Raw genomic sequence first — 26,695 nt, forward strand, 5'->3', positions numbered from 1 at the left:
TGGCAGCCCTGACATACACATACATACTATAAATACATACATACATACATAGGCCTACTGTGTTATCATAGTGTATTGTTTGTGTTAGTGTTACACAGTGAGGATGTGTCTCACACTCAAAAGGCAAATAAATATCCATCCTATAGTTTTCTCCCTGACCCCCCCCTCCCTCCTGTGGGAATTGAGACGGTGTCACATGACGGTGGAACTATTATGTAACAACATGTCGGCAGAGGACCAGCAGTGCACTAGCAGTCATCTCATCTCATCGTACGATTCCACGCCGCGGTGACGCTGCTCTGTACCGGTTAGGAGGAGGAGGCGTTGGCCCCGCTTGGCCCAACGGTGCTTCCATAGCGAGGCGTCACTTATTGCACACAGTCTCCCGGCTGCCCTGCACGCACCGCACGGCATACAGACAGTACATGATACCAGGCTTGACACACACACACACACACAGTCACACACAGCCTTTCCATCTAAACAAAACGCGAGCAAATCCCGCTGCCGTTGGGTTTTTCTGTGTGTGTAATAGGATCGTACCGCATAGATAGAATATATATATAGGCCTATATATTTTTTGGCTTATTTTTTTTTAGCCGTTGTTTGTTTGCACGCACAAAAAAAATGATCAAGAACGGACACCACCACGGTGGGAACGGGGGGAAAGACGCAGGGATCACCGGCCCCTGCGCTGCAGCCTGCAGCCCGGAGAAGAGACGGCGGAGCGTCCGGGTGTGGTGCGACGGCTGGTGAGTTTTGTGGGGATTTAATAACCGTTATATTATGATGCGAATCATGCGATGGATGGCTGGTGGGTTGGTGGCATCTTATCTTAATAACCGTTATATCTTATGATGATGATGCTGCTGCTGCAACATTGCTGTCATTTATACTGTCCTCTGATCATGTTTGATTCAATGACTTTAAGGCAAGCCCTGAAGCCCACATCTATTATAGGCCTGCTACAGAACACTAGTCTAGTAGGCTATTTGAGAGCTGACTGACATAAATGATGACAGCCTGTTTCGTGTGTATATGACTGCAATACTGCAATATGTACAGTAGCCTATACGTTTTGCACACACACACACACACACACACACACACACACACACACACACACACACACACACACACACACACACACACACACACACACACACACACACACACACACACAGTCAGAGAGGAAAACCGAATACAGGCATTAAATAACAGTTTTTATATACAGCACAGCTGCCATAAAGTTTCATATATATAAGAGTTTCAATAATATAGGAGGCACATCATGAAGTATAGCCTGTTTAGTGTGATGAAGACGTGAGAACTTGTTCCCTTCCTTCCATGGGAAGTGCATGGAGGAGTCGTGACACACTAATCATGCACGATGCACACAGGGAGTCCTTTTCCAATATGATTCACTGCCAAGTGCCACCATATGATAGGGAGTCTAGACACCTGTCAATGGGGCTCAATTTCAGGTTACCTGGGCTTGTGCACAGCACTGTGACTGTGTCACTTAACCACTTAAACCCCCTTGAGCGGAGTCCCTCAGGGATCTATACTAGGGTATTTTCTGTTTTCTGTTATTGTTGGGGAAAGCTTTCGCAGAAAATAGCAGATTGACAAGCTCACTCTTTTCTGTGAGAGCTTTCCCCACAGTAAGGTTACTGCAGGGTTTAAGTGGTTAAAGGCAATAAGTTATGGCAGAAGAATGTCTTTGGTCAAATGATCAACATGCTAATTCTGTCATTAGTAAGCAAATGCTATGCTATATATAAAACAAAAATAACATTCAGTTCATTTTGAATATGACATATTTTGTCATTTAGGTTCTGGCAGTATAGGCTAGTTACATAAAATCCTCAAAATGATTTATTGCTCTAGTGGTGGATAACACTATAGGTTACACATTGATGAAGGCCAGGTTTATGGTGGAGTTCTGTTTACCTTATGACGACACTTGCATGCCATGTATCTATATCTGTTGTTGGGCAGAATGAACCTGTACAGCTTTATGGTAAATAAATACTGTACATGCCTTTGAGACTGACAAGATTGTGAATATGAACTACAGGGCTGGGTGATATGGACAAAATCAAATATTACAAAATGTTTGACCAAATACCTCGATATCAATGTTGTCATGATATCAGTTTTCTTTTAAATATTTCAGTTATAATTTTTTTAAATACATATATCTTTTTTTCTGTTATACAAAAATAGCCATGTGGCAGATCTACAAGCTTGTGAGACTGGTTAGCTTAGCAATATTAAAACCAGGACAAGACAACAGCCATAATGCCATCACGATATTACGATATCCCAAATCCCAGATGGTATCTAGACTCATATCACGATGTTGATATCATATCTACAGTATCTCTTGCCCAGCCCCAATGTGAACTGATTTGGCTGTGAGTGAGTACGTCATGTACAGTTCAAAACATGCACTGATCTCCGTGGAGCAGTGATAAATTGATGACAAAACACAGATCCTTCTACCGGTAAACATATGCCAAGATGATGTAGCAGCCTAACATAAAACATGTGCCAACATGATATAATGTAAAACATACGTTGGTAGAAAAAGTACTCAAATGTTTTGCTTAAGTAAAAGTATCAATACTACAATGCAAAAGCAAAAGTATTGGCATCAAAATGCACTTAAGTAAAGTACCAAAGTACTCATTATGCAGAATGTCCCATTTCACAAGTTTTCAAATGTATAAAACATCTTTTTAAAATAGCAGATCTACAGGCGCACAATCGCATTGTGTGCTTGTAGATCGGTTATTTTCAAATGGAGGAAATGTATATACAGTACAGGGTTGAAGTGGTTAATGTACGTTTTGTAATAATAATCAAAATCTATAAAGTAACTAGTAACTAAAGTTTTCAAATAATTGTAGTTGAGTAAAAGTACAATATTGCCTCTGAGATGTAGTGGAGTAGAAGTAAAAGTACTGAAAACTGGAAATACTCTGTAAGTAAATAAGTAAAAATACCTCAAAAGTGTACTTAAGTACAGTACTTAGTAGTAAATGTACTTATTATGTACTTAGTATGCTTACTTAGTATGTTACATTACACACTGAAAACATATGCTAACATGATATAACACAGCAAACCGATGGAGAAGACATTTTCACTGACACTGCATAAATTGTACACTCACAGTGCCTTTGGAGCCAGTAATGGTTATTCAAGGCACAAAACGAACATGTGTGCCAACATTCCTTGGTCCTAAGACGCAGTACGTGCACTGCCTGTGATCACGATGATGTTACTGTAACAATATGTTCCAGCACTCACACATCCTACACTATACACATGGGTCAGACAAGTTCATTTGTCCTAGAACATTGGTTCTCAAATGATTTAATTTCAAGGACCTTCTATAACAGAAGGTCAGAGAGTACAAAAAAAAGGATATGGTTCCATTTGTACACTCTCAGAGTTACAGACCTGTAAGGGTCCATTTGGAACCGAGTCAGTCAACCGAGTCAAGGAACCCTGAGGGTCCCTGGAGGACCCCACTTTGAGGACCACTGGCAATTTAAAGCACTTAAAAATGTGTGTGTGTGTGTGTGTGTGTGTGTGTGTGTGTGTGTGTGTGTGTGTGTGTGTATGTGTGTGTGTGTGTGTGTGTGTGTGTGTGTGTGTGTGTGTGTGTGTGTGTGTGTGTGTGTGTGTGTGTGTGTGTGTGTATGTACATAGGCTACTGTATGCTTATACCATTATTGAAGCTTGCCCAGTAAACCCATGGTGATGGATTGTCAACACGGAAAGGCTACACTGAGTGGCTTTGTGTCTCTGTGCCAACTCACATAATATCAATAACAACAACAACAACAACAACAACAACAACAACAAAGTGAGAATGAGTGAGAACACAAAAGGGATTCTATAACTGTATTCCTACAAACTGAGGAGATGCGTAGTCTGTATGTTTCATCATGTCCATAACTAGTCTGGGGGGACTCTTCTTTTGAACAATTAACTTATTTTTGGTTTACTAAAGGGCTGGAGAGATGGGGAGGCCCCTGTTATTGAACACTCTAGCAATGAGTGCTATTGGAATATAGAACTATTTAACACACAGTAATATTTAAAAAAATAAATGTCACTTAGACCACCTGTTATTTTGGGCCATTGTTGTTGTTGTTGTTGTTGTTGTTGTTGTTTGTTTGTTTGTTTGTTTGTTTGTGGAGGTGATGCCTTCCATAGTCAAGGTTATTTGAGGAGAATATCCACCAACAATCTATTGTTGACACCCTTACACTGCTCTGTACTATGACAGTGAGTTCTCAACCTTTGCAGACCGTGACCCCCCATAATTATCATATTTGAACTGGGGTCCCCCAAAAATCATCATATTTGAACAAGGGACCCCCCCCCTCCCCCACCCCCACCCTGACAAGCACTTGGAAGTGTAGGAGTTGAGGCATTACATTTTGTTTGACTCAGTTCCACAGTTAAATATTGTGAAAATAGCAGATTTACAGATGACCAGCTTTTATAGTCTAGTTTGTTCATAACTTTTGATCCAGTCTTTTTATTTGCTTTAATTTTTTGTTGTTGAGGTATTAAAAAAAGTCTTAAAATTCCTTAAATTGTCACTTCACTGTCATCTGGGGACACCAGATGACCCCCCCCCCCCCCCAAATCATGTGGGAACCCACAGGTTTAGAACCGCTGATCTCAGAGACCATGTTAAAATGTGACATCCGTTTTGGGTGCACATGACATGACTCATGCTGTGTGTAATGCTGTAATCTACTGCACATGAAGATGTCCTGCTACTGCGCGTGGGCAGACTGGGCACGAGATGTAATGTAACCATAGCAAATGATAACGGCATGGTCCGTCTTTTACACAGTCAAATCCTCAAGTGTTCATTCATCCATCTAATACACAAGCCTACTCCATCAGAATGGACCCAAGTATTAAGGAAACCTTTACGTCTTAAGTATCTTGATAGCTTCAAAAATAATCCATGCTGATTATTTTGTCTGAGAAGACCTCACATTTTCAACATTTTGAAAAATTCTCTTCAAGAATCAGTTCATGATTTCTTATACAGATGCAACCGCTCCTATAAGAGGGTTTAGGACCCATCCGTGGCGAAAGTTTTTCTTTCCGTCGTGAAAATGTGTCTTTCGCTGTGACGCCATGCTGTGGAAAACACGCCCATAGGCTAAGCTTTGCAGGATGTGCTGTGATTGGCTAGCGCGAGACACATGATGAAATTAACTTCAAACTTCGCAGACGCGCTGTGATTGGCTAGCGAGACACATGATGAAATTAACTTCAAACTTCGCAGACGCGCTGTGATTGGCTAGCGAGACACATCATAAAATGAACTTCAAACTTCGCATACGCGCTGTGATTGGCTAGCGAGACGCATGATGAAATTAATAACTCATAAATATCACCGCTCACTTCACACTGGGTGTGATTTTTTGCAGAATGTTCGCCTATTATGACGAGCCCCAGAGTAAGGGATGCTAGGGTACATGCAGTCTTAGCACATGCATTTGGTTCAGATGCAGACCGTGCGTTGGACAGTGACAAATGAAGCAATCATTCATGATGAACAAACAAACATTCATGAACAAAGATCCCGCACTCTGCTCTTGCTCAGCAGCATCAGTTTTTATTCAAATTGACATGACGTTTCGCTTCATCGAGAGGGTACATGATGTGGTCAAATCAGCAGTGAGGATCTTTACTTGTGTAGATCTATGTCTGTCATGATGAGAAACCGCAAACTCTCCTCCTGGGCAGAGGCTGGGCTCATAGGCCAGAGAGAGAGAGAGAGAGTAAAAAAGAAAGAAGGAATTCTCTGAATCTGCCTGCTCGAAGACCAGGATTACGGGGGCTTTCTCTGGGAGAATTCCAGCCATTTAGGTGTGGCCCGGCCGCACTGTGGTTTGATGGAATGTTGCAGAATATTTGGGATGCCACAATATTAACCGGTGGGCTGAGCTCGCAAAGAGCCCCAGTGTCAACACAGCTCATGTCATTAACCCCTCTAACACCCGTGGGCCACACCTGCATGCCAGCATGTGGTGGAAAAAAGTACTTGAGTAAAAGTATCGACACTGCGATGTAGAAATACTCTGTTGACAAAGTAAAAGTCCGGAATTCAAAATTTACTTGAGTAAAAGTATGAAAGTAATTGGCATCAAAATGTACTTAAATGTACCAAAAGTAAAAGTACTCATTATGCAGAAATCTTCCATTTCATGTTTTCAAAATGTATAAGATCTATAGCAGATCTACAAGCTGCGACGCGTTGTGAGCTTGTAGATCGGCTATTTTCAAATAGCCCAAGTCTATATAGGGCTGAAGTGGTTAATGTATGTTTTGTAATAATATTTAAAATCTACAAAGTAACTAGAAACTAAAGTTACTAAAAATAATAGCTGTGGAGTAAAAGGTACCATATTAGCCTCTGAGATATAATGGAGCACAAGCAAAAGTTTAGAAATTTGGAAATACTGCTGTAAAGTAAAATAAATACCTCAAAATTGAACCTAAGTACGGTTAGTACTTGAGTACATGTACTCAGTTACATTCCATCACTGCCTGCCAGGCCAGCCAGGGAGCCATGCAGCGGGCTCTTCACTGAACACATTGTGCTGGACCATATTATTCACCATGTTCTTACTGACATTCTGCAGCGTCAGCACAACCATAAAGGCCTAATTGTCCAAGGAGGAGGCAGCCCTCGTCTTCCTCGCCCGGCGGTATAACGTCTCGTTGTCTGTATGGGACAGTGGGACAGTTAATCTAACTAATCGAATATAGAATAAATAAATAATCTATTTTAATCCATTCAATCCGGGAACGCATCTCTGTCATTTTAGATTACTTTGGCTATTCAAAAATAGCATATACGTATACAAGGTCATAGCGCGGCACCGGGTGCCGCGCTATGAGCTTGTAGATCTGCTATCTGCTATCTGCTCTTTTTTTAAGTGGACATTTGTAACTCAAATATTTGCTTCCGCTTTAAAAAAAATATATTCAAAGATTTGCACACAATTTCACAATTTTTCAAAAATAGTAGATCTACAAGCTCGTAGCGTGGCACTCGGTGCCACACTCCCAGCTTGTAGGTCTGCTATTTATAAATAGCCAAAGAAATCTTAAAATTACACAAATTATGCTTTCCTGGTCTTAAAGGGTTAATACAAATAATCAATTTGGGGGTGGGGGGGCAGATTTAGAGGCTCACAGTGCTTTGCGTCGCAACGACACGCTGTGAGCTTGTAGATTGGCTATTTTTGCTATTGTGAGCGACAGAGCGACACTGTTGTACCACTTAAGCCTGGTATTAAATAGGGCTTCAGTGGTTAATCAGACTTATCAATTTAGTAGATTATTAAAAAAAATGATTAGAATTATTTCCGCGTTTTTTCGCTGATATTTTTTTTAAAAGTACTTCTCGATTATTCGATTAAATTAAAAAGTTATCAATAGAATAATAATCAGAATCAGAATCATCTTTATTGTCACATCACAGGTTTACAGAAGTAAAAAAGTGTGTGAAATTTGTTTTTGTGCAAGTTCTATCGTTTTTGTTATTTCCATAGAAAAAAAGAAAGGGAAGAAGAAGAAGGGGGAGGGAGTAGGGGGAAGAGAGATCAATCAAAGAAAACAAACAAATATCTACATATACACAGTGCCTGAGGTAAGATATAAAGGTGCGTGAGCAAAGCAGCACGTGATATACTATGGACGTTAGTTAAAAAAACAATCAATCACAACAATAAAAAAAAACAATCAATCAATCTGCAGCCCTATTTGTTTGTGTTAGGGATGCAAATTATTGATTGATAACCTTATCGATCAATTAATTGATTAATTGATAAGCAGCGTTTTTAGGACCGAAAAGGAATATTCTAGTCAAAATCGGAAATGTGAGTGCAGAAACATAATAGGCTCTATGCACAGCAGCCATATTGGACAAAAATTGGGCCCCTTCCTTACTTCCTTTACAGGTGTTACCAATGATTCTATTGAAGGCTCTGTTCCATTTAGTGTAGCACAGTGGTTCTCACACTTTTACATTTCAAGGACCCCCATAACCCCCATAACTCTGACACTCTCAGAGTTAACACCCCCTCAAGGAACCATGAGGGTCCCTGGACCACACTTTGAGACCCACTAGTGTTTCTACAGTAGTGAGCCAACATGCACAATATCAGCACCCTGCCTCTGTTTGACCAGAATGGAACAGAGCCTTCATTAGTATCATTGGTAACACCTGTGAAGGAAGTAAGAAGAGGCCCAATTTCTCTCCAAAATGGCTGCTGTGCATAGAGCCTATTGCCTGGATGTATATAACATTAACGAGTGCCAACGAGCATCAGCTGGACACAGACACACACATGGAGCCTCTGGAGGGCTCTATGGAGTCTGTCTCATTTCTCTCCAAAAGCCCTTGAATATGATGGAATATGATTAAGGATTACTGTAATTATGGTAAGCTCACATTTCATATTACACACACACACACACACACCATGCCTGTAACTTTAACTAGCCCGACGCATTGTGAGCTTGTAGATCGGCTATTTTTGGTAAAAGTACAATATTTGCCTCTGAGATGCAGTGGAGTAGAAGTAAAAGTATTGTAAATTACTTTGGAACTACTCAAGTAAAGTAAAAAATACCTTAAAATTGTACTTAAGTACAGTACTTGAGTACATGTATTTAGTTACTTTCCACCACTGGTCACCGCCCGTCTCCCTGTCCCCGACGAGGCACTCCGCTCATGTTGCTTAGCTACTTGTGTGACACAGCAGGGTGACAGGGTTAAAGTTCGCCTGCCATCGTCATCATCATCCGGGCCAGGAGTATAAAGTCCACTTCCAGTTCATGTAATTAACACTTCAGATAATGTGTCCAGACATGCACTTGTCCAGTCCTTTATCGACTCATTCCAGGGTCACCTGAGACGAAACAACACATTCTGTGAGTTAACCAGTCGATATTAGATACAGCAAGCACAATTAAACAATTATTTCTAGTTAAATATTTATTGTTCGCCATGGCGTGGATTTAAAGGAGTAGTTCACCCCAAAAATGACTTATTTTCTATCAATTGCACACCCCATGAAGCCTTGAATTCATGGAGATTTTTGTCCCATTCCTGAGCCAATAATTTGATGACCGTGTCATCGGTCAGTATGAGACTCTTTGAGACTCCGCAAAGAATTGGCTCAGTAATGCGACAACAACAAAAAAAAACTCCATGAATTCAAGGCTTCGTGGGGTGTGCAATTGATAGAAAGTACGATTTTTACAGTACCGTATATCTTCATAGCAGCACTATACAGACATTGTAATTGTTCCCATTCAAATCTTGAATAATTGCAAACGGTGTGGTTCTCTTTGCTTCATTACAGTGTCTAAGTGTGGATCCATACATTATTACTTAAGCCATTAAGACCGGGAACGCATCTGTGTCATTTTAGGTTTCTTTGGCTATTCAAAAATAGCAGATATATGAGCTTGTAGATCTGCTATTTCTGAACAATCGTGAAAATTTGTGAAAATCTTTGAATATATATATATATTTTTTGTAAAGCGAACATTTGTAACTCAAATCTTCTGGGGGTCCCTGAAACAAAAACATTTTGAGATGGGGGTCCGCGGCCAAATGCATGAAAAAGTTTTAGAACCACTGATGTAGCATCATAGGTTTTAAAAAAAAGACATTTAGAAGACATTCTGTCGGCCTCAGGTCTTAATGGGTCAAGCCATTACTGGTATAGAATGTGTTCTATGTCTCCGTTCTGTACACTCTGACCGTCAACCGCAGTCCTCTTGCAGGTATTATTGTCAAGGAGCCCTGGCTCGGTTTGGGTGTCTGTTAACAAACTAGTTAATTTTTCATTAGTCCCCTGTGATCCGGTTGTGTGATGATGATCCATCCCTGCACAAAAAAGAAAAAAGACAGCAGAAATACAATCACTTCACCCTCAGCGTTCCTGAGGTTACTCAAGGGCAGATGCCGCTGACTGCCTCCCTCCCCAAGTCTTATGTAACGGGGCCTCTCAAAGTGGGGTCCAGCCAGGCAGGGACACCACCAGGGGGTCCTTGAGGGGGGTTCCAGGTGGTCCCCTGCAAAATGAGCAACAGTTTAAAACACTTACAGGTATTCGACGCGTTGTGATGCGTTGTGAGCTTGGCTATTTTCTATGTTATATTTTCAAGCTTAACAGTTGGCTATTTTCGATCTACAAGCGTGCCACAAAGCGTTGTGAGCTTGTAGATCGGCTATTTTAAAAACATTTTTGACAAATATTGACAAATGGTTGTCTCTTATGGGGGCCCATTGCTCAAGATCTTTTCAAATCTTGGTCCGCTCCTTGACATGAAAATGTTTGAGAACCACTGTTATGTAATGCCGTCTTTGGACTCTTCGTCACCTCCAAATGGCCCTGCACCCCCCCTACTACAGCTCCTGCTCTAGAGCAGGGGTCTTCAACGTTTTTCAGGCTATGAACCCCCTAGCTCAGAAAGAGATGAAGCAGGGACCCCCTCTATATTGTATGAAATTGTGTTATAAATTAAACTCTTACTTGGTCTGCTCTTTTTTCCCTCTACACTTTGCCCAAAATAGCAGATCTACAAGCTCACAACGCCTCGCAGCAGGAAGCGTTGTGAGCTTGTAGATCTGTTATTTTTGGCTAAAGTTCTCCTCAGAAAAGGGATGCTAGGGTTCAAGTGGTTAAATGTCAAAACAAAAATCATATCACACAAAGATTTGGCGACCCCCCTGTAGTAACTCTGAGGACCCGCTCCCGGACCCCCTGTTGAAGACCCCTGCTCTAGACTTAGTAAACTGGACCTGAGTTGTCTTTGTACTTGGATTGCTTTTTTCTGTCTACACCAAATCTCTTTGCAGAGAGCTCTACTTAGCTTGTAGATCGGCTATTTTTGGCTAACGTTCCCCCCAGAATATGGATATTGGGGTTCAAGTGGTTAAAGTTTAAATTGCCAGCTAAGCACCTACTTTCCGTCGTTCACCCTTCAGAATATTGTCACTATGTCATGGTTTTACTGTATAGAAACTTTTCAAGAAATGGAAAAAAATATCTTTGTTCCAATGGATCCAATGTAGTTATATTTAGTCACAAGCTCATATTGTTAATACTTTTAATTGGTTAAATATTTATTAAACCCACACACTCTTAACCACTTTCAACCTGGCATCCCTATTTTTTGGCATGTCATTATAGCCGCACTTCACTTGATTTGCGTGACACACATACAATGAAGTAGGCTATTCATGTATGAAATAACAGTTCAACATTAAGAGTTGAATTATAGGTTTCTGCCAGACAGCGAGGATATCTTTTGTACAGAAGATACAGTATGGTGGTTGATATGGAAGCCCATAGAAATAACAATAATGATAACAATAATGAGAGTCATGGTTCATCTTGTCTTTTAGGACGAACTGGAAGGAAGCTTGGTTCAAGTGAAAGGCGAGATATCTTCTGTGTAGAAGATACAGTATGGGTGGTATGAAATCAAATACAAATAGAACAGACACATAATAATAATGGTTTATCGTGTATTTTAGGACCTACTGGAAGACATAATATTAATAATAATGATGATAATGGTTCATCACATCGTTTAGTACTGTACTGGAAGGGATCTTGGTTCACTCAAGGGCGATTGGGTTCGCTGTGTGTACAGTGATGCCACACAGCGAGGCACACAGATGCACAGATATGATTAACATGCCCCGGGGCTGACAGCATCACTGGATTATCATACCGTTCTGGCCACGCACGTGGTTGTTGTGGCAATCTGCTTCTTATCTGTTCCTTATTGATTTGTAGAGGACGCTGTTCTTATTCTGCACACCACTCGTGTGAATCCCGGGTAGTCTTGTGACATGCAACAGTATCTCAATGTCTTTAACCAGCTAATGATACAGGCTGTGTAATTAATTAGCCTTTTTTTATATTCTTTTCTTTTAAAATTTACGTTTATTTACCCAGGGAAGGTATGCTGAGCATGAATGCTCTTTTTCAGCAACACACACACAATAAAAGCTGGGTACTACCCAGTACAAACACAGTCCTATACCACTGAGCAGTTGGAGGTGCTGTGCCTTGCTCAAGGGCACTTCAGCGGGTGTTGAAGGGGGGGGGGGGGGGTGTGAGTGGTGAGTAGTGGTCATTCACTTCCCCACCCGGATTGCTCCTTCCTGTCTGGTGGATCGAGCTGGTAACCTTTCGACCACAAGTGCGTTCATCTAACTTTTAGGCCAATGCTGCCCCCGATATTATTTGGACATGTGGAGGCAATTGTTGGAGGTCTTGTTTTCCAGATTGACAGGATAGATTGATCTGCTTGTGATATGAAATCGCCTGAATTTCTCCACAGGGATCAATAAAGGTCTATCGATCTATCTCTAACGTTTCACAACACTAGTTTTGTAGTAATAACCGACTGAGACTTATGGTGTGCATCCTCTTCTCGTCTTATCTTGCCTGTACATTAGACATCACTGTGAGCAGACACAACAATTACCAGATGAATAAGTAGCCTGCAGCCTGTGATCATAGTAGGAGGCTAATGACCATCTGTCTGCTATCACTATGCTACAGGACCATGATAATATACTGTACACTCCATTGTGTGCCATGTAGTGCAAGACTAGGTCAGTGGTTCTGAACCTGTGGGGGGTCCCCAAATGACAATTTAAGACCTTTTTAATACAAAAAAAAAGAAAGACAAACTATACTATAAAAACTGGTCAAACATTGGCCAAATTGTCAAATAATATAAGAAAGAAGCAACATTTTTGAAAATAGCAGATCTACACGCAGATCTACAATGTCGTAGATCTGCTAATTTAGCTTTTTATTAATGATTGAAAATTTAAAATATTGAATAACTAAAGCGAAATTTCTACGTGCCCCCAATTGATTATTTGTATAAACATTGATTATTTTTTAAACAATCATTTATATCGATGTGTTGTTCTATTACCTGTTGTGCCTGCATCTGTTTGAAGTATATGGGCTACTTACTAGGGGGTAAGAAAGCTTGCGTTGTGTTACAGGAGAAGTCAGAGTTAAGTTAACAGTGTATCTTCTCCCTGTCTCTTTCCCAGCTATGACATGGTCCATTATGGCCACTCCAACCAGCTGCGACAGGCCAAGGCCATGGGAGATTACCTCATCGTTGGAGTGCACACAGACAGTAAGGTTCCACGGCTTTCAACAGTGCTGAAATTGTTACCACTGAGCCAATGAACAGAGCATGCCTGTTTGCAAACAGGGAGACATTTTATTCTGACCTTCAGGTAGTACCAGTGGTGTAAAGTAACTCAGTACAGTAAATGTACTGAGTTACTTTTACATTTACTCAAGTACTGTACTTCAGTACAATTTTGAGGTATTCTTTTCAGTGCTTTTACTTCTACTCCACTACATCTCAGAGGCAAATTTTGTACTTTTTACTCCACTACAATTATTTGAAAACTTTAGTTACTAGTTACTTTGTAAAACACACATTAACCACTTCAGCCCTATATTTTATCGGCTATTTGAAAATAGCCGATGTACAAGCTCACAACACGTCACTTTGTGACGCATTGTGAGCCATCTGCCTTTCATCTCAGATGTTATGGGGGCCCAAGGCCCAACTTAACCACTTAAACTCTATACGTAGTTGACCGGGGTCTATACTTGGTCGGTCCCCTACTGTACTTTCTTCCCCTCTACACCAAATCTCTTTCATGTCTCTTGACGCGATGTGAGCTTGTAGATCTGCTATTTTCTGATCATGTTTGCCTATCTTTGCCAAATGGTTGCCTATTATGACATGCCCAGAATATGAGTTGTTAAACCAAACTGCACCTCTTTCCAGGGTTTTTGGTTTTGTTCATAAAAATCCCAAAACATGCTAAATACATTCCTTGTTCCTAGTACCACGTAACCGTTGAAACTTCTCTAGTATCATGTGATAAACATCGGTATGCAGCTAGTTGGCAGTGGTTTGTTTAACAAGGAAGAAAGTTAGCGAGTGCTAGCAGTTTGCTTATCCGCAAAAATGCCTGGGGAACTTGTGCATGTTTAATAATGTGTGGCGTCTGGAATAGCAGCCAAATTTAGATGTGGGGAAACAAAGTGCCTTACCTCTCCACATTTGGAATTGCGCCCTACTTCAAATGGCTTGTTGTTATCATAGGTGACCAGGCAGGCTGGAATGATGTTCAATGAAAGCCCGAACAAAGCTCTCCAACTCAAACAAATGGTTCTGCGTGTCTGAATTTGGGATGTGGGGCAGGTGAAAACCTGGCATGTGGGCTCTGAGTTCCTGGGGCACACAACTACCCAGGACATCGTATAGCACATGCAAAATAGAGGAACCGTGTGCAGTTATCAATGGACGCGCCTCATGTGAATTGCACTGTAGTGTGCAGTGTTCAGTTTACTTCATTCCGAACTTGTCCAAGTCAACATCTCTGCTGAACATACTATGCTTGTGCAGACTGCGCACTCTGCATAATGTATTCCAGGATAGATAAGCGGATGGAAGGTGGACCAAATTCTCTCTACATGCTGTATTGGCATTTTAAAAAACAGCCCTGAACACTGAGAAGACTTTATGAAGCATGCAACACATCGATGCTTAAACTCTGCCAGCACCGATGGGTTAAAAATGTGAAAGTTTGTGAGAGAGGACTGATTCTGTGGCCTCATGAGATCAACTATATGTCATGCAGTCTCAAGAGGAGCATTACCAGAGCCAGAGGTCAAGAAAGCCGGAGCAGATCCACTTTTTTCCAGTGGGACCATCAGCATTCCCCTTTCTTATCAATACCAAACTGATAAACCAAAGCAACAGTATACCATTCACAAGTGAGGACATGTATTCAACCTCATCAAAGGTACTATACCCACTCTATAGTATTTGAATTGATACTAAGATTATACTCTGTCACACAAAAATAAATACATCCACATTCCAATCCACTAAATTGAAACTGAATTGGCTGTCAAACAATTATGTTCAGCTGTAGAACTAATGCATGTAATATAATTCATACTGTCATTAAAGGTCTGACCTTTAATCCAGAAATGATGCGATCTTAAAAAAAAAAAGTTTTTATTTATTGATATATCATGTGTTTATATCCTTATTTGGACATGAGGAGAGTGGTCAGATATTATATATATATATTCACATTGATATGAATGGCACCCAGTAGCCCTCTACTGGCCTTAAAAGGTAATCCCACAAAGAAAGATATTTGGCAATAATATCCAAGGTTGCGCCAGTGTTCACATTGGTTAAGCTATCAATATTTTGAATGTATTTTATCCCACGAAAATATAACAATAAACAAATATTTGTGGTTAAGACAAGCACCAAATTAGCCGGTAAACTCAGATAAAGGATTGGTTATTTAATAGCTTGTTAATGTTCTCATGGGAACACATTAAGTAATAATAACATGAGTGTAATAATATGATGACCTAGGCAGCAATCAGTAAATACATTTAGTCTTTATTCCGCTTTATTCTGTCTGCAGGGCCCATGGATTGTCTAATCAAAGAGATGACATTGAAAGAAAGAAACTCCCTCTTATAGTGCCATTTTGATCAAGCGAGTGAACACAAGAATGCTTCTAAAGGGTATTGTAGAGTATACTTAAGTTGTCGCGCCAGTGTTGTGCGCTGAAAAAAAGTTGTACAAGCGCACGCATTGTGAGTTTTTAGAAATGTATTTTCACACCGGTGCGCAACTGATATAAATCAGGCCTGCGGTGGATATTGGTTTTGCAGCAGAGGCAGCAGATGATCTCAAAAAGGCAGGTGCTTGAGATAAAAATGGATTGTAACACTTTCCTCATCTCACTCCTGGCCAAGACACCTGTGCATTGACCTTTTCTTAGAAGCATGCGATGCCTAGCTAGACAAAATGCTTGCAGAACAAAGAGCAGCGTGTGCAGAAAATGCAGAAAGCACTGGCAGTACAGTGTGTGATGATGTCTTAGAAAGAGACGTTTACAGGGTGTGATTTCTCCCTGCGGTCACTCCAGGGCAGTGGCTCCCAAACGGTGTGCCGAGCTTGTGACAACCACACATCATTTTGGAAATATATAGGCCACTGTACCTATACCACTATACAAAAGGTTATGAATTATTTTACAAAAGGTTATGATTTTTTTTTTTTTTTACTATAAGATTACTTAGTGCTCACTCATTTCCCAACACAAAGGCAAATTATATACCCTAAATTCATTACTTTTAAATTGATAAATGGGGCAAATGCTGACATTCACTTTGGTAAAAAAGTGACATAATGATCCTCTTAGGATGAATGGATGGTGTGGCAAAAATGTGGCACGGAACATGTAATGACATTCTCTAAGTCTACTGTAGCCTATATGTAGATACAAATTAATTCAATACCATATTCCATTTTTGTTCCATTTTTGCTATTTCGTCTGTCTTAGGGAGTAAGAGCCTCATCAGTGCACCCTGTGATCGCTATAGGCCTTCCTATTTTAAACCACCGGTACTTAAATAAAGTCATGGTCAATGGGGTAAAAATATTATTAAAGTTAGATAAAAGTTTAGAAAATGTGTGGGAACCCTGTCTTTACCTCAAAGGCCCTTCGATTGACCTTTGGATCCCCTAGCCTTTTGCCTCCATTGTACTATCCCAGATTCCTCTGTCCTCCTCATCCACTTGTGTTCCAACCTTAAACTCCCCATCACACCAGCCCTTGTTTGTTCTGTTTCGGTCCAATAATCAGCAGCCCAGGCACCAGCTGTGCGCTGTGAGCTCCAGAGGGTTGCTCTCGTGACGGTAGCACAGGGAGCCAGGGATGCTGGCCTAGCCTGGCCACCATGCAATCTGTCTCACTCTACCATGGCCCACTGGGGCATTCGGACACTGTGACACACAAACATGGTGCACCAAAGTGGACAAGAAGAATAAAGCACTGGAGCTTCACGGACGAATAAATGCCTTTTTATTTACAAGGTGCCAGTGGTGTAGAGTAACTAAGTACATTTACTCCACTACAATTATTTGAAAACTTTAGGTACTAGTTACTTTGTAGATTTTCATTATTATTACAAAACATACATTACCCACTTCAGCCCTACAGTATATACATTTCGGGCCTTTTGAAAGGCTCTACGAGCTTGTAGATCTGCTATTTAAGATTTTTATACATTTTATACATTTGAAAACTTGTGTATTCTGCATTGCAATATTGATACTTTTATTTAAGTAAAACATTTGAGTACTTTTTCCACCACTGCAAGGTGCTAAGTAAAAAAGTGACGTTTTGATGCAAGTGCATCTTCATCAGCATCATGGATGCATTCTGATGAAGATGCATCGAAACGTTAGTCACTTCTTTACTTCAACATAAATAAAAAGTCATTTATTCGTCCGTGATGCTCCAGTGCTTTATTCTTTTTGTCTGCTGATGTGTCCCGGTTCTGTGATGCACTGGACCTGCCTGTTAACTGTTTGATGTGCGGTGGTACTCCCTTTCTTCATGGTACACCAAAGAGTTTAAAGCCTGAGTTATACTTAAGTTGCGGTCGGGTGTCTGTCGCGCACCGAAAATAACCGATGTACAAGCTCACAATGCGGCGCAGCACAATGCGCGGTGTAATCCTCTTGTAGATCGGCTATTTTCAGTGTGTGACACTGGTGCACAATTAAGTATAAATTAGAACAACTGTTGCTGTGGCTTACAACAAACAATGGGAGCCTCACATATAGAACAAAGAACAACAGCAGTCTTTCCTTCGCTGACATGATAATGGGCCAGTCTCTACGAGAAAGACTACTGTATTATTCATTTATGCCGTTTGTCGTGAATCTACAGTATGTATGTCATGCTGCCATGTTATCTTGTTTTGATAAATGCTGGATGCTGCTGTTTTTTAATGCTGCTCAGTTTTAATTCACTGCACTTTAGGATTTGTGCTTATTTTTTATTTATTGTACACTGCTGGTCCTGAGTACGAGTTTCATTTCACGCGCAAGCATGTAAATGACAAATAAAGTGAACCATGTGTTATCCCTCTATTCTGTGTGATTTAGGAACAGCAAACCTTATTGTTGTCCTGTAATGTTTTCACGGATTTAACCCATGAAGACCTGGAACTGTGTCATTTTTAGATTTGAGCTAAAAAGCATTATTTTACACTTTGGGCTATTCAAAAATAGCAGATATACAAGCTCATAGCGCGGCACCGAGTGCCGCGCTACGAGCTTGTAGATCTGCTATTTTTGAAAAATCATGAAAATGTGTGCAAATCTTTGAATATATATATCTTAAAGCAAACATTTTGAACTCAAATCTTTGCTTCTGGGGGTCCCTGGAACAACATATTTTGATGGGGGTCCACGGTCAAATACATATCATTCTGGGGGTCCTTGACATGAAAAAGATTGAGCACCACTGATATAGAAACATACGTTTTTCAGAATACTGTTGAGATTTAGGAGACATGTAGAATCGGCTTCAGGTCTCAATGGGTTAAGTTCTCATTCGTCCGTGACAAATGAGAAAATTACTGAGTTGAATAAGATTAAAGAGTATTAGAATGGGTCGAACTAGCAATAGAATACATGATGCTCAGAAGCATCTAGCATTAAGCCTAAATCTGCCTCAGGTCTCAATGGGGTTAATCCCTGTGCTTGCTCCCGTAGGTGAAATCGCAGAGCACAAGGGCCCGCCGGTCTTCACTCAGGAAGAGCGGTACAAGATGGTCCGCGCCATCAAATGGGTGGACGAGGTCGTGGAAGGGGCCCCCTACGTCACCACCTTGGAGACCCTGGACAAGTACAACAGTGACTTCTGTGTGCACGGAGGTACAGCACCGCTCATTCCAGCTAAATCCAATTATAATCATTTGTTGAATTAAAAAAAAAAATCTTAACACGCGATGACAAACAGCGGTAGAAAGTAACATTAGTACATTTACTCAAGTACTGTACTTCAGTAAAATGTTTAGGCACTTTTACTTCCTGTTTAGGCACGAGTATTTCCTATTTGTTATACTTTTTACTTTTATTCCACTACATCTCAGAGGCAAATATTGTACTGTTTACTCCACTGCAATTATTTGACAAGTTACTTTGTTGATTTTGATTATTATTACGAAACAAATTAACCACTTCAGCCCTATATATACCTCGGCTATTTGAAAATAGCCGATCTACAAGCACCCAACGTGTCGCTCCGCGACACGTTGGGTGCTTGTAGATCTGCTATTTTCAAAAGATTTTTTATACATTTTAGACATAATGATAACTTGTGAAACTTTTACTTTTGGTACTTTAAGTATATTTTGATGCCAATACTTTTATACTTTTACTCAACAAGTAAAATGTTGAATACCGAACTTGTCATGTATAACAGACTATTTCTATAATAGGTTATTGATACTACTACTAAGTAAAGAATTTGAGTACTTTTTCCTCCACTGGTCATGTGGTTAGAATGTGGCAGAGCTCGGCTTTGCCCTGGATACAGTGTGATGTCATCATGTGATGTCATTTCAGATGATATAACACTAACTGTGGATGGAAAGGACACGTATGAAGAGGTTAAGAAGGCGGGGCGATACAGGTGAGTTCCATCTCTGAGGAATTGCAGATCATGTAGTCGCTGCCAAAGTAAAGTACACGGACGTGATGAATCTGATGATGTCATCATAGCAGACCCCAAAGCGGACCCTGAACATACATACGTCTGCCTAGGAGGAACTAAATGATGTAATTATAATAATCGATTCTGAACAAAAAAAGTATCAATTTGGGGGGGAAATAAAATGTTGCTTTTATTTGAATGTAATTTTTTTTATAATCGATTGAACCGATTAGCAGGGCTGTCACGATTACATATTAAGTAGATTTTTAAAAATTGTGACTAACAATCTAATTGTGTTTTTGGCATTGAACATTGGGACATACAAATAAAAACTACATTTCTGTTTGCGTTTTAGTCTTTGTAATAAAAATTGCACATGGAAGATATGTCAAATAACTGAAATATACCGACATTTATTAATTTTATACAAAAAAAACACAAAGAATGCGGAAATAGCTGATCTGCAAGCTTGTAGATCAGCTATTTCTGCTTTTTTTAATGTATGAACATTTTTCAACATGGAAACGATTATGACGATTATGACAAATAATTCTCAAATAATTGTGATTAGACGATTATATAATCATTGTGACAGAACTACCGATTAGATTAGATTGCTTTAATTAATTGTTGCTCCCCTAATGTTCTGTTCTTTCAGGGAGTGTAAGAGAACACAGGGGGTGTCGACCACAGACCTGGTGGGCAGAATGCTGCTCATGACCAAAGCTCACCACAGCAACATAGTGAGTAGAACGGCAAACCCTTTTACTTTGTCCCTTTATTCTCACCACAAACCCTGAAGTCTCCTAACCCAGTGTTTCTCAAACGTTTTCATGTCAAGGACCCCCCAAATTGAATTATTGTATTTGGCCGCCAACCCCCATCTGAAAACGTTTTGTGCCAGGGACCCCCAGAAAAATGTATGTGTTTTTTTTTTAATAAAAAAATATTTAAAAAAAATCCAATATTTTCAAAAATAGCAGATGTACAAGCTTGCAGCGTGGCACGAAGTACATCTGCTATTTTTTGAATAGCCAACATATGAAGTGGTTAAAATTATGATGATGCTACTGTATATTAACTACTTTTGCTGGGGACCCCGTGGAACCCCCCCAAGGACCCCTGGGGGTCCCCAGACAGAGACCCCACTTTGAGAACCAATGTCCTAACCTGACACCCTCCTCTCTCAACTCCTCAGGGTAGCCCAGACTACCAGCAGCACACGGACAACTTTGGAAAGGTAGGCATCTTCTTGTCTGTCAAATCATTCTTCCATTCATTCAACTTGAACCACTTAAACCCTTTTATACTTCAAGACCCAAAGGAAATTAGACGTTTGCCTGGAACCCAACCTAGTGAAAATAGCAGATCTACAAGCTCACAACACGGCGCAAAGCACCGCGTTGTGAGCTTGTACATCTGCTATTTTCACTTCTTAAACTTTTTATTCATTTTATGTATGAAATACCTTTGAAATGTGTTGTTTAATCGATGAAAAGTTGTGATTTTCTTAGTTAAACTTTTTTTTTGATCTTTTGAAATAATATGTATATATTATTAAAAAGGAGATATTTAGTACTCGGGACCCATAAAAATTGGTCCGTGACACAAAGATGACTCCCGACCTACTGTTTGGGTAACAGTGCCCTAAGGGGTCTATACCTGCATGGTCCCCTCCTTCTTTCCCCACTCTACGCCAAACCTCTCAGATAAAAATAGATGACCTACAATCTCGCAAACGCGTCACAACACGATGCGTTGTGAGCTTGCAGATACTGTAGGCTATTTTCACCGGACGTTTGCATATTTTCGTCATGTCCAGAGTAAAGGACGGACTCTAGGGTTCACGTCAAAGTCATTGTAATTCTGCCCACTTGATGAAATTTACTCCCAAACTCTTAACGAGGGTCTATTTAGGACCAAATCCTTGCCTCTTTAGCCAGTCTGTTGCCCAAAAGTTTCCAAAGTTGTCCTCTGGGCTAGATGCCACCATTTCCAAACAAAGGCCTTTACTGTGGGCCCAGTGCAGAATCATGCTGCGGAGCTGGCAAGTAAACAATGAATGCCACCCCTGTTCCCGGATGGGGAAACCTAACACGCCGTGAGTCCTTATGGTGGCAAAAGAAAAGAGCACTGTTTTTTTTGGGGGGGGGGGGGGTTTGTTGTCCTTCACTCTTCCGACGGGAAGGGCAATGATGTGAATGTAGACTAAAGGCACAGCAGAAATGTACATCTTTGAATGGACCAAGGGCCAAGGCTTGGATATTTATGATGAGGCCAACACGGAAGCTTATGAATGGCCAGAGTGGCGCTGTTTTACCCTGCGCCGACCTGCGGTGTCAGAAAGAATTTATTTTAACGCAAGTGAATGGGTTTTTTGACAAACTTTAGACTAGATTTTCTTACCGTAATAAAAATTGTCATAAATTCTATATGCTTCCAGTCGCTAGTTTAAAGTCTCCTTTCAATCATCATGATGTGCGTTTTGCTAAATTATGGTCCCATTTATTTTAAAATTGACGATAAAGTAGGCTATTCTCTAGGAGGGGCGGGATGATTTGATATAGAAAGCAGGGGAGTGGCTTTGTCCATCTCATTTATACAGTCTATGGAATGGACCAGTGATGTTTCTGTTGTCTTGGAATTTGTTCAATATGCTTCTCATGCCACTTGGGGGCGCTGGTGCAGCATGAGCGTTCAGTGTTCCTTAGACATATTATATACTGTACAACACCACATTGACCACTGGATCATATGGCAACATCGCTGCCATATTGGTAGAGGCAATTTGCTTTAACTCCACTGCAAGAAATATGCCTGAGCTGTATAAGTACCCGGACAGTTAAAAAATGTCTGTATTTAAAACCATTACTGTCTGTTACTACATTTGTAACAATCCAAACCTGCTTGAAAATCGATTGCGAATTCAGCAAGTTATGATGATTTGAATCGTGGAATGTGGATAGGCCCCCTGCTTCAATAGACATACATACATGCATGGCTTGCACCCGACTTGCCCCGACCAGTATGGCGTCCGCATTGAGGCATCGCTCCAATGAGCAGCAGCAGCCAATGCGTTATATCTGTATATACATATATCTATGGCATCCTCTGTTCAATGCACTACTACAGTGTTTGAGAGCACATCATCATGTCTTGGCTGCTGCTATACTAAGTACTTATTTCCTCCTGCCCCGTTCAGAAAGGCCACAGTCCGTGGACAGGGGTGTCCCAGTTCCTGCAGACCTCCCAGAAGATCATCCAGTTTGCCTCGGGCCAGGAGCCTCAGCCTGGGGACACCATCATCTACGTGGGCGGAGCCTTTGACCTCTTCCGTATCCTCTGATAAGCATGCGATAACATGACCTAAAGGCTTCCTGACTAAAGTAACTTGCTGTTTCGAGAGCTAGAGCCCGACCAATGTAAGCTTTTTGTGTCCGATTGACTGTGATGCCGATTATGAAGAGTCTATACAGTATAGTAAAGTATATATATCGTAATTTTTACTTTTTGTGGGGGGTTTTTTCTCGTAAATTACTGCCCAACTTGATCATACTACAGCCTAACACAAAAGCATCAAAAGTAGCAGATCTACAAGCTCGAAATGTGGCGCAAAGTGACACGGTTCGAGCTTGTAGATCTGCAGCTTTTGCTATCTTTGAATTTGAAAGTGGTTAAAAATCGACTGCATAATTGCAGATACAGATGTTGTCAAAAAAGTAAAGCAATGATATATCTGATATATATCGACCAGACCAATATGGCTCTGTGAAACTGCAGTGATCCTTGACCAGTCTCCTTGCAGACATCGGCCATGTGGATTTCCTGGAGGAACTATATAAGCTGTCGGATAAGCCATATATTATTGTGGGGTTGCACTTTGATCAGGTAACAGTTCTACTCTCTTTTTATGCCTCCAAATGTATGAGATGTGCTGCACGTTTCGTTGAGGCTTATAAGCTGGTTTCATATACTGTGATTTGATTGTACTTTATTTCAGGAGGTGAATCGCTACAAAGGGAAGAATTACCCCATCATGAATGTCCATGAGAGGACGCTCAGTGTGCTGGCTTGTCGGGTGAGTTCATTCCTATGTAGGGCCATAGCTGCCATATTAAAAAATATATATAATTAGATGAATAAATAATAAAGAACAAAATTCCTCTCTCTTAGGCATGTAACGATTCACTCAACTCACGATGCGATTCGAATCATGACACTAGGTTCACGATACGATTTTTCACGATTTTTTAAACCCAAAATAATTTTCCAGACAAATGACCAAAAAATCTTACAAAGATCCTATATTTTCTTCTCTTTTTTTTACGCGCCCTCTGCTGTTTGCATCGCAATGCATTATTAAATCGATTTAAATTGTCACCAGTTTGAATCGTTACATGTCTACTCTCTCTATGTAAATGTTTAGCACTGCAGTTTTCTTTTGTAAGTAACAATTTCACAATTTCTCAGTATGTTTCTGAAGTGGTGATCGGGGCACCCTTTGCAGTCACAAAAGATTTGCTGGACCATTTCAAGGTAAGGTAAATACGTACCACGGCTACAGTTTCCATCTTAAACACGAGAACAAACAGAACAATCCCAAATTTCACTAAATACCGCTAATGATATTATGCATCACTTGACTTTGGAGATTTTTTTTTATTTAATGTTATATATTCTACTGTGTATACTTAACTTCTTTGACTTGTTTTCCTCCTTGTTTTACATTTTCTTTCAACTTTCATTGCAATTGTGTCTTATTTGTTTGTTTTTTCTTTTTTGTGTTAATGGTACAGCAAGATAGCAACCTTGAACAATTTTTTAAATAAAAAAACGCCTATTTCTATTTACAGGTAGATCTCGTGTGCCATGGGAAGACAGATGTGTATCCTGACAAGGATGGGTCTGACCCTTATGCTGTAAGATCTATTATTTCACCTTTTCATTGAGCATTTTCACAAGTGTCATCACAAGTACGAGACGATGTGGTTTTCTTCATAACCAGGAGCCCAGGAGGAGAGGGATTCTACGTACTGTCGACAGTGGGAACAGTCTCACTACGGATGCCATCGTCCAGAGGATAATCAAAAACAGGTAACAGGAGAAATGTTCTAGTCCAACGGTTCTCAAAGTGGGGGTCTGGGGACACCCAGGGGTCCTTGATGTTGGTTCCAGGAGGTCCCCAGCAAAATGGGGAACCGTTAATACACTTAAGCCCTATTTTATTTTTCGTTTTTTAGAAAATAGCCGATCTACAGGCTCACGATGTGTTGCACTACACATTGTGTGCTTGTAGATCTGCTCATTTTGGCTATTGTTTTTTTGTTTTGTTTTTATTGTCAAATCTTCTCTTATATGGTTAAAAAATGATTGAGAACCACTGTTCTAGTAAACCAAGAACAAAAACAATGCATGGGTACCTGAGGCTACTGTTCTAGTAGTCAACATAAAGACCTACAGTAGGGGGCAGCTGTGGACCAAATTACATTACATTCCCTGTTTTAACCTGCATCCTCATTTAGATGACTGTATTTCCAATTTTTCCAACTTTTGGTGCTTTGCGTATATTTTGATGCCAATACTTTTGTACTTTTACTCAAGCAAATTTTGAATTCCGGACTTTCACTTGTAACAGACTATTTCTACATTGCAGTATTGATACTTTTACTTAAGTAAGACCATTGTATGTTTCTGCATAACTCAGGTTGCTGTTTGAAGAAAGGAACCAGAAGAAGGAGGCCAAAGAGATGGCTGTGATCCAGGCCATGAAGAGACGAGAGGAGGAGAAGATGAAAGAACGAGCCCAGGCCGTGCTGTAGGAGAGAGGCTCGACTCCGCTCGGTTCCGCACGACGCACCATTGAACCACTGACCAGCCCCCCGTGTACATGCAGCCCGATGAACAACAACACACTTCCACACACGCTCTCTACTCTACCCACAGCAGTCCTTAACCGCTATACACTTGTGGGACGCTCTGCCGGGGGATCACAAGATAATGGCGGGGATATTCTGTGTTTTTTTTTCTTCCAGTACATGCTGCATTATGCAATTTACCTTTCGTTTCAATGAAGAGTCGTTCAACAGATCAATGAAGGCAACTCCTACCGGAAAAATGCCGTCAGGAGAAGGCGTGCTCTACTCAAGGGGAGTCTTGAGTCTTGTAGTTTAACTGGGTGCAGATTCTTGAGGATACATACAGTGAAAGGATTATTCACACTCTCTTCAGTTATATTCTTATTAATTTATTGTCTCCGCCAGGCCGAAGGCATGGTGGAGAGTATGTTTTCGTTGATTTCCTTTGGTTCCACCAAGCTAACATTGGTCAAGCTTCACGTGACACGTGACAATATGTTGAAAGGGTGTGCTTTGATTGGCTAGCGAGACGCATGACGAAATACATACCTATAAATAGGTGAGTCACTTCGAAACATTGCATTGAATGTTTCGAAGTGACATCAGTGCCATCAGCCAAGCTAACATTTAGTCAGGAGATATTAGCAGAAAAAGTTCCAATCTTGGAATAAATTCCAATATTTGCTGGCCGAGACTTGTGCTCCGAGGAGCACATTTTCTAGTTTTATAAATAGGTTCACAGCAGCAGCAGTCTATCTGGAGAAACGGACGCGTTTCGGCAAGTGGGCCTTCCTCAGCGTTTCAAACTAGAATACATCAAAAAAGGAAGTGACATATATCCGTTTCTCCAGGTAGACTGCTGCTGCTGTGAACTTATTTTAAAAATAAATTAAGAATATAACTGAAGAGAGTGTGAATAATCCTTTCATTCAACAGATCACCCATGCATACACATACATACACCCCACTGGCTGCCCTATACCTGCGAGGTTACGGACATGGCGATAGTAAAGCCAAGAACAGAAGATATCAATCATCATGTCAGTAACGTAACTTTTGTTTTTTGCCTTCAAAATGATGGAATTAATTTTATGGGCATTTTATTTTTTACTATTACTTTTATGGAATTTGGGATAGGATGCGGGCGAGCAGATCACCT

At 40.5% G+C, this 26,695-nt stretch overlaps 1 protein-coding gene across 2 annotated transcripts; it reads left to right on the top strand.

The window, feature by feature from the left end:
• Positions 1–626: 626 nt before the first annotated feature.
• Positions 627–25,500, top strand: LOC311055042 (ethanolamine-phosphate cytidylyltransferase-like; the record flags this gene model as incomplete). 2 transcript variants are annotated; one of them, XM_084071116.1, is made up of 13 exons in its annotated part: positions 627–752; positions 13,160–13,248; positions 18,739–18,900; positions 19,594–19,660; positions 20,340–20,424; positions 20,880–20,939; positions 22,884–23,016; positions 23,487–23,569; positions 23,682–23,759; positions 24,152–24,217; positions 24,535–24,600; positions 24,687–24,775; positions 25,386–25,500. In XM_084071116.1, exons 1-13 carry the CDS (start codon positions 628–630, stop codon positions 25,498–25,500), a joined length of 1,218 nt encoding a protein of 405 aa, XP_083927242.1. In that variant the 5' UTR covers position 627. The 2 variants fall into 2 exon arrangements, with proteins under 2 accessions (XP_083927242.1, XP_083927241.1); XM_084071115.1 differs by having other exon boundaries at positions 20,880–20,921.
• Positions 25,501–26,695: the final 1,195 nt, after the last annotated feature.

This window comes from Gymnoscopelus microlampas (assembly GCF_963454915.1).
Source record: "Gymnoscopelus microlampas genome assembly, chromosome: 11".
Taxonomy (NCBI): domain Eukaryota; kingdom Metazoa; phylum Chordata; class Actinopteri; order Myctophiformes; family Myctophidae; genus Gymnoscopelus; species Gymnoscopelus microlampas.